Here is a 9,263-nt window from a genome sequence, read left to right as displayed (position 1 = left end):
ATTCTACCACATGTACACATGAAAGGTGGACTCTATAAGAAGGCATTGCATTGGCATAAGCTTTGTATGTGTCACACGACCCCAAGATTGGTGATATTTATTTTATACTAACTTTTATCCCCCGTATTACGAGGTTGCTTTACATTATTCGTTCTAATATTTATATATTTTTTTGAATTTTAATTTTATTTATTGTAAGGAAGTTAATAATATACTTACGATTTGATGATGAAATAGTTTCATAAATAAATGAGATTCTATAACACGGTTTAACAGGTATCTGGGTTTGGTGAGACCCATGACCTGCTTGTTTTTTTTACTATAAAATTGTTTTTTAATTTTTTTCTGAAATAAAATTAAGTATTATAATAAAAGGATCCAATTACAATAGAGAAGCAGGTAAACAGACAACAAGTTGCGCCACCACCCCCCTTTTGAATGGCAAAACCGATCCTACTGAAAACAAAGTTATCGTTATTTGGCGTCGTTGAGTTATTGTGCACGACCGTGCTTCCTAATTATAAATAATATTTTAAAAAAACTCGGATATTAATTTGTAGTATATCCCTATTTTATAGGATTTTCATATCAAATATTTGATGAGATTAATTTTTAATTTAATGAAATGTGATAGCTCATTTAAAGGCTATCTAGGTTTGGTGAGACACATACCCGTGAATTCAATCAAATGCATCAGAAGCCTCCATTTACAAATAAATTAATCTGTGTGACTTGAGAAAATGCATGAAAGTAAGAGTTTTCAAAAGTTTTCGTTTATATATATTTAAGATTAAGATTTAAGATTCCTTATTATTTTGTATATTTGTAGTAATGTTTATTTTATATTACTTATTCCCTTTTTGTATATACTTTTAGTAATGCTTATTATTTATTCCTGACATGGAATAATCAAACGAGTTCAGTTTTTTGGAAAAGGGTTGGTGAAAAAATTCACAAAACAATGGGTCGGGGGAGAATATTGTAATACATAAAAAAAATTATTCCGCCATCATAATATTTATGGCATTCAATTTGTTTTTCACTCATTACAGTTACCAAACAAAGGTTGAAAAAAGAAAAAGTACTCTTTTTTCATGGGAGTAATATTGTAATACAAAAAAATAATTTTTTTATTCATAAACAGCTGACAAAATAAATTGCTTTTAACTAATATTTGACAAAAAAAATGAGCCGTGCGCATCCGGGGAATCGAACCCCGGTCAGTACCGTGGGAGGGTACTATGATACCACTACACTAGATGCGCCTTATGTTTATTAAACTTTCGAATAATAATTATATAACATAGATGTTAGGTTGTTTATATTTTATTTTTTAAAATCATGCGTTAAACTACATGTATAATGTGTTTCTCCAGTTTAATGATCAAATCATTATTTCTGTCGAAACACATAACGGGCCTTAAATAACTTCATATACTTTGTATATTGATAAACTTGGACATGCTATATATTTCAATGTGTTTTTAATTTTATTTGTAAGACCTCTTTTCAGTAAAATATAGCACAAATCAACCAATTTTTTAGGTAAACAATTTACAAAATTGTCATATTTAACATTTTCCTTTCAGGTGTGTGTCACTGTGCCGGAAGCAATGTTTTCGAACCTACCAGTCGGTTGGAAAGTACACCACCGGTTGGTTTCGAGAGAAAATAAACTAAGGGGGTGTTTGGTAGAGAGAAAAGAGGGTGGAGAATTGGATTTCCATTGTTTGGGAGAATTAGGTAGAGAATTGGGGGGAGAATTTGATTTCTCTGGGAATTGGGTGTAGGCAAAAAATTGAGAAATCTAATTCTCTCCATTTTGAAGAGAAATGGAATTCTCTGTGAGCCACCATCGCTTCTCTGCTCTACTCATCTGTCTTCTCGGTGTAGGCAAAAAGTGTGTATGGTATTATTTCCATTGCTCCGACCGGCGATGATGTCCGGCACGGCGGAACCCTACTCCGTCGCGTTGCAACTAGCAACTCCGGCGATGATGTAGGCCAAAACATCCGTTCGTGTCCTACTCCGACTGGCGGAACCCTACTCCGTCGCGTCCTACTCCGACCGGCGTCCGTCCGTTCACAACTAGCAACCCTAAATCGCGGCGGAGTGGTTGGCGGCAGCTGTGGTTTTAGTGGTTGGTGGCCGTGGTGGATTAGAAGAAGATAGAGGAAGAACGGTCGCCGGAGAGAAAGAGGAGAAGGTGGAGTTGGTGGCAGCTGGAAGAGTTAGGTTGAGAGAATGAGAATGATTTTCACTTCTTTTCTCTATTCTACCAAACAAAGGAAATGATTTTCAATTCTCCACCTATTTCCATTTCTTTCCAATTCCATTTCTCTCCTATTTCCATTTCCATTTCTTCTCATTTTTTTTCTCTGTACCAAACACCCCCTAAATGAACAGACCAATTTTAATTAGCTAACAAATATTTAAGTTCAACACTTCACAAGATTTTAACTAAGATTGACATATACTATTCAAGCTCCAAAGCTAAGAGTAATACAAAAACTTGTAGCTCAGCTCATTCAGAAGCTCCCGCCTCTATCCGAGAAAGCAAGTGCCCGATAGCATTTGAGTAGTTAAAAAACTACACACAGCATACAATACTTTCAATTATGTGAAAAATAAGTGAAGCAAATAATATATAAAATGAGTAAACAAATAAAGAAAACTACCTCTTTACTGATCTCTTCACATTTGGCGAGTAGCCTTTGCTGTGTGGCTGTTGCTGATTCTTTCTCAGTATTGATCTTTTCAATTATAGCAGCCCCCTTTAACAAGTAAAAAAAGGTCAAATAACGGGTTCTTAAATTTTTTTTTTTTAAATTTGAAACATGCATACCTCTGCAGCAAGAGCTTCCACTTCACGATGCCTTTGTTGCAGACCGTGACTGTTATATTCAACTTGTGATCTCACGTTGATTAGTTCTTTGGAAGCCTCTTCACATTTAAGATCTCTTTCTTTTTCTAACTGCTTTAGTAGTTCTTCTAACTGATCACCTGATAAAAAAAACAATATAATATTAAAATTTTAAGTTTCCGGTGGTTTATGAAGTTAACAAGACGCACCTCTGCCTTGAAGTTCAAATAATTTGGCTTCAAGTGATTTGTCCAACACAGCGTCATCACTGTTCTTAGCTTTCAGGATCTTTAAATCTTTCTCAACTTGTTTTGCTGAATTCACCTGTTCAAGAAATAAGTAATGCCTTTAAAAATTACTATAATTTGAATCTTAGAATAGAAATAAACTACGAGGCTGTTTGAACTTTAATAAACATAAAATTTTGTTGGCATGTACTCCTTTTAGCCAACTTTTTTTCTAATGTTTTCTAATGTAGCCCGTTTGAGATAAAGCACAACCTAAATTGACCCATTTATAAGTAAATGAATTGTAGTTGACGCTTTTAATGAAACATAACCTGCTCTTGTAATGCCTGCATTTGCTTCAAATGCTTGTTCATTTTCTTGCTAGCCTGAGAAAAAAAACATACTAAGATTTCATTATCTTTTACATCAAACTAAATAGGCAAGCACATTAGTATTTATGTCTAATTGCAATTGGAACATAATCATGCGCACAAACTTTATGAGCTTTGAACATGTTCCTTTCTGATCAATGGATGTGCCTGTGTGAGGATTTAACGAAAAGGCAAGCAAGTTTAATTGTACTTTCCTAATAAAGAAAATTACTGCACTATGAATCAACCTATTCGGCACTAGAAATTGACTTTACCAATCTATGTAAGCAACTGTAATCAACCTATTCAAAGGTATAAGCCTGTGTTTGGATTTTCACAAAAAAAGAATAGCATTGTTCTATTGTTCAATATTCTATGCCTACTATTGAGGGGGGTCTTTTGGTCTTCAGTGTTCAGTTAGTAATATCTTAAAATAATCGACTAAATGCAGACTAAATAGCCATTTGAAAAGTTTTAAGCCTTTTTCAAAGGTTATCCAAATTAAAGACTAAATGCATAATGAAGTGCAAACTACATGAATCATTGGTGTAATTTATTATATCTAGGGACCATTTCAAAATTCTGACCAAAATATCGAGGCCGTTTGTGTAATTTGGCCTAAAATATCGTCAGTCTGTTTGGGCAGGTTCCCAGTAGGAGCAACTTGATCCAAAAGTCTTCTAATACTTGTCTTATTACGAGATATATTAGTAAAATTATTATGTGACAACTGACAAGTCAACCAATTCATTGTTTTGGGCACAGAAAAAGCATTAGTTTGCAAAATCCTGAACAGACGAAACAAATCTATCACATATGCCATGTGATATTTATTGAGATGCAACACTTGACAGCATACATGAATCAAATTAATACAGTTGAACTTAGGGATCCCAGAACTCAAGAAGACTCAAATTCATATATACAATTTTATTATAACATGGCATTGCCAAACTTCAATATAATCATTAGATATATTCAGATCACAAAGAGAAAAGCAATTTCACAGGTGAAGCCCTAAGATTTGAAAACCAAGAATAGCTACAAAAAGAAGAAAAAACTTAGCATAACTATCAAAATACCTTTGTATATAGTTCGAGAGTGGCAGTTTTTTCATGAAACGACTGCATTGCTGTTCTTTCTGCATTCTTTACATCAACTTGAGCCGCTTTCTTCTCCTCCAGTGCCCTCTTTCAAATGTTAAAACAACAATAGTTTAAAAAAAAAGTTTGAAAATGTGTGTAGTGGGGTGTGTGTGTGCGCGCACATGTGCAACGAAGAGAGGTGATTCGGGCTTCCATTTTTCATACATATGTTATTAAATCCTATCGCCACAATTCATGACTTAGCTAAATGAGGCTTTCCTTAAAATATATAAGCAAAGATGGAAGACAATGCACTAGTCTTTTGAAAAGTTCAGTTTGACCTATAGACACAATCCCAGGTGGGAAATTGTACATTTTCTACTCATAGAAAACCTACAATAACTTAAACATGCAAAAGTAGAATAACTTGTACCTGTAGCTTATCCGGAGACTGAACAATTTTGGAACGCAGACTAGCATTTTCCTGAACACTTTGTACCAAAGCAAACTCAGCACTAGAAATCTGAAGAACATCATAAGAGATTGTAAGATGTTAACAATAGTTATTAATATAGTATTTTTAGGGTTTCTTTGTATTTGACCCATGTGCCCAAGGACATACAAATTAACTGACTATCATCGCATGATGAAAGTTTCAACATAACATTCAATACCAATTAAACTGATTAGACCCCTAAACATAGTTCATGTAGAATGTTCATAGATGACACATGTACATGGGTCCGTCAAGACAGTAAAAAATCACATAGTAGCCCATCAAGAAATGTCTGTTCGTCACTTCGTTGATTAGAGTGTGCACAACATGTAACAAGACTACACAAATAAGATTCAAGACATATACTTTATCAGTTAGTGATAGCTTTTGAAATAGTCTTTAGTCCCAAAGTTGCAATAGACAGATTGTTGAAGTAGTGGCATTTGAGTATCATGATTCAATCTTTTCACTTATTAATGAGTTGGATAATATCATGATAATTTATCTAAAAATCAAAGCACCAGCAATAAACATACCTTCTCATCAAATTCTTTAGATTCATCCTTCTTTTTACTTATTGCAGCTTTTAAAGACAATTGGTATTTATTCAGAGCTGTAATGGTCTGTTGCAGCTCTTTGATTTTGGCTTCAACTTCTTGAACAAGAGGCATTTCCCTTTCTTTCAATTCATTGAACTCAGATATCTCTGCATTTAACTACAACAGATACAAATTTAGTTGCCATAACTTGTTTCAATCTGATTAACTAAAGAAGTATGTTTCTTGTACCTACCTTTATTATTTTAGCCTCCAGTTGATGTCGTTGTTCGTCAATAGCTGTCAGGTCCTCCACAACTGGTTTTATTAGATTCATTCTTGTATCTCTAGAATGTTTAAAGAAGATCAAAGAAGTTACAAAGATGACAATAGTAAAACATTTATCATTGTTAGAAGTGGATACTATATTTGTGGAAACTATATTTGTAGAGGGTAGAAGGGGTAGAGGTAGACCCAAATTGACTTGGGACGAGAGGATTAGGTATGATTTGCTAGATAACTAGATTTGCACCTCTCTGAGGACATGGTTCAGGACAGGACTTCCTGGAGACGTAGAATTGAGGTTAAGGACCCATAGGAGGAGGGGTTATCTCTTGTGATAACCTTTTATTATATTATTTTCATTATTAGTATTTTCATTTTCTATTTATGGTTATTATCTTTATCCTAATAGTTATGATTATTATTATTATTATTATTATTATTATTATTATTATTATTATTATTATTCTTCAGTCTATCTACTATAAATGTTGCTTAAATGCTACCACTAGTATATTGTTTCTAGTATAGTATTAATATACTACTATTTTCTTTTCTTATATATATATATATACACACACACACGTATTATCTACTTATTTTTTGAGCTGGGGGTCTCACTGGAAGCAACCTCTCTATCTTTAGGGATAGAGGTAAGGTTTGTCTACATCTCACCCTCCCCAAACCTTACAGATAGCTTTAGTTATTTGTGGGATATGCTGGGTATGATTGTTGTTGTTGTTGTAGTATTGTTAGAAGTGGATAACACTTACAGCTTAGAACAGGCCCATACTAAGTTCAATAGAAATTCACAAGATAATCACATTCATACAACTATCATTTTAAGCTATGCCTGTCTACGAACCGACTGAACACGAACATATAATCGAATAAATTTTTGTGTTCATGTTCTCTCGTCTAAAGCCTAAACAAATGGTTCACGAACACAAACGAATAGAAACAAACAAACAAACTAAAACTAAAACTAAAACAATTGAGGGTAGGGGTGGGCTCGACTAGGCTCGAGCTCGACTCATTTAACTTACACAGAGCTCGAGCTCGAGCTCGGCCCGTTTCGAGCTCTATTTTCAAAGCTCGAGCTCGGCTCGTGAGCGGATTTTGAAGCTCGAGCTCGGCTTGTTTACTATTTATCAATTATTTTTTATATATTATTATTATATTAAAAACCAAAATGTCAACCACTCACAATATTTACTATTCATCAAATGTATGAACTTTGCTAATAGTATTTTTGAAACACTTAATACTTAAAATGTTAAAAACTTAAAATAGATAAATTACACGCATTATTTCCTACATAACCAATCGAACCGATATCAACCGAGTTTCGGTCACATCTCCGTCACAACATGGGAGTTAATCGTTTATCAAACACACACTCACATGTGTATATCTTTTTGGATGTATCTCTTCACTTTTTGAATTTTGTTTTCGGTTACTATACCGGTAACGTAAGAACCAAAACGATACCGTAATAAATCAAACCGATTGCTTAACAAACCGATCAATTCGATACTGGCTGAGTTCACATTACGTCCCCGCCGCAACACGTGGAGAAGCAAGCAACTAGTTTCTAATTATTTTTATATATTTTTTCTATTATAATTTTATGTATAAAATAATATATATTATTTAGTTATTTTTAATTATTTTTTCATAACATTATATACATTAATTAATAATTCTTATATATATATTTAAAAAAATTATAAAAATGACAGGCTCGTTTAGGCTCACGAGCCGGCTCGAGCTCAATAAATGAAGCTTGGGCTCGGGATCGTTTATTAAACGAGCTTATTTTTAGGCTCGAGCTCGGGCTTAGGCTCGATTCAGCTCGGCTCGATCGAGCTTTTTAACGAGCCGATCTCGAGTAGCTCGCGAGTAGCTCGGCTCGTTTACACCCTTAATTGAGGGGGTGTTTGGGATTCCTTATTTTTTCTCCTTATAACTTTTTGTCATAAGTTAATAAGTCAGATTACCAAACACCTTATTAACTTATTAAGTTATTAACTTTTCTGAAAAGTTAATAAGTTAAAAAGGAGCTTAAATAAGCAATCCCAAACACCCCCAGAACAAACTTAAACAAACACAAATGACCAAGCATAAACAAACACAAAACGATTATTAGTTAGTATTAAGGATTACAAACTAGCAAGTCTAATACATCACAATTCATCAAAAAACACATCTACACACACACACACACATAATTTAAACAGCCCCCTTTTATGTTTATATTTATATAAATATAACTACTTACGTATTTATCAAAATGTTAACAAACATTAACGAATTAAGACATATAAACGAACGTTCACAAACATAAATGAACGAACAAAACACGTGCTCATATCGACCAATGCTTTGACGATTTCCAAACCATAAACACAAACTACTCTTTCTACATCAAAATCCTCAATTCCAATTCCAATTTCAAAAACAAATCACTCAAACAATAATAATTGAAACAACATGAGTATACCTGTGAAGCGAAAAATTGAGAATGGCGCTGAGAAACAACTCGGTTCGATCAGCATCCGGCTTAACCAGATCCTTGAGCGTAAACTTCTTCGGACATTCGAGTGCAACCACAAGCTCCCTAACCTTATTGAACAAATTAATCATTCGAACCGAATCGACATGTAAGTCCGGGTTATCAAGTTGCTCTAGGTCCGTGAACTCCACCAGTCCATTGTCTTCCCTGCGAATTGAATTGAGGAAATTGAAATAAGAAAAGTAAAAGTAGGTTTAAATAAATAAATGAGATAAGAGTGTACTGGATGATGCCGATGTAGATGAGGATTTGAGTGTAGAGGTTGTAGGTGAAGTCGGAGGTAGGGTTTACGACATCGGATTCCGAGACGGTGATTTGGAAGTCGGAGAGGACGCCGATTATCTCTCGCCGTGGCAGCCGAGGGTATTCGAACTTTGACATTTTGTAAGCACTTTTCCCGCCAGTGTAAATTCAGATATTTCTAATTTCAATTTGGTGATATTTTACTTTGACACTGTTGTGGATAAAGTCCTCTCCTACTCTTCTAAACATTCCTCTCCAATTTGACCATTAACGTCCATGAGTGACTTGAAGCCTAACCAATAGTGCCCCCAATAACCTGTCCCTGTTGTGGTATGTGTGGATGGCGTGGCAACGAACATAAGCTTACCACAACGCTCAGCTTAAAATACTCTAGTGATTGTTGTTCTAACGCTTGCAATGAGATACTTATTACCTTTATTAAGTTTTAATATATTACACAACCTTAGGGTCTACTGCGTTAAAAAATATGGTCGTGTAAAGTTATTGGGGGAAGAAGGGGCCGGGGAGGGGGGGGGGGGGGGGTTAAGACTAGTAGGCAAAAGTGTAAATCAGTAAATGTTTGCA

The 9,263-nt window shown here is 34.5% G+C and overlaps 1 protein-coding gene and 1 non-coding gene across 2 annotated transcripts; both read right to left on the bottom strand.

The window, feature by feature from the left end:
* Window positions 1-1,194: 1,194 nt before the first annotated feature.
* On the bottom strand, window positions 1,195-1,265 carry TRNAG-CCC (transfer RNA glycine (anticodon CCC)). Its single transcript has one exon. It is a non-coding gene; the product is annotated as a tRNA-Gly (tRNA).
* A 1,231-nt stretch (window positions 1,266-2,496) lies between these two features.
* LOC143636272 (kinetochore protein NUF2 homolog) lies at window positions 2,497-8,816 on the bottom strand. Its single transcript, XM_077103933.1, has 11 exons — window positions 8,659-8,816; window positions 8,364-8,582; window positions 5,835-5,925; window positions 5,579-5,758; window positions 4,980-5,069; window positions 4,544-4,651; window positions 3,423-3,476; window positions 3,073-3,187; window positions 2,846-3,003; window positions 2,679-2,774; window positions 2,497-2,590 (listed from the first exon to the last, which is right to left on the bottom strand). The coding sequence occupies exons 1-11, from the start codon at window positions 8,814-8,816 to the stop codon at window positions 2,525-2,527; spliced, it is 1,335 nt and encodes a 444-aa protein (XP_076960048.1). The 3' UTR covers window positions 2,497-2,524.
* Window positions 8,817-9,263: the final 447 nt, after the last annotated feature.

This window comes from Bidens hawaiensis, unplaced genomic scaffold (genome assembly GCF_021521415.1).
Source record: "Bidens hawaiensis isolate Kalapana, Puna unplaced genomic scaffold, B.hawaiensis_p1.1 tig00000055_1, whole genome shotgun sequence".
NCBI classification, from domain to species: domain Eukaryota; kingdom Viridiplantae; phylum Streptophyta; class Magnoliopsida; order Asterales; family Asteraceae; genus Bidens; species Bidens hawaiensis.
The sequence above is the reverse complement of the archived record's forward strand: the minus strand, read 5'-3'. Positions and strand labels throughout refer to the sequence as shown.

Excerpts from the sequence above, each read along its gene's own strand:
- LOC143636272 (XM_077103933.1), bottom strand. The coding sequence starts at position 8,816 with ATGTCAAAGTTCGAATACCCTCGGCTGCCACGGCGAGAGATAATCGGC. Across the intron at positions 5,070-5,578 it reads CTAAAGAATTTGATGAGAAG|ATTTCTAGTGCTGAGTTTGC; the intron begins GTATGTTTATTG and ends GATGTTCTTCAG. Across the intron at positions 4,652-4,979 it reads AGTCTCCGGATAAGCTACAG|AGGGCACTGGAGGAGAAGAA; the intron begins GTACAAGTTATT and ends AACATTTGAAAG.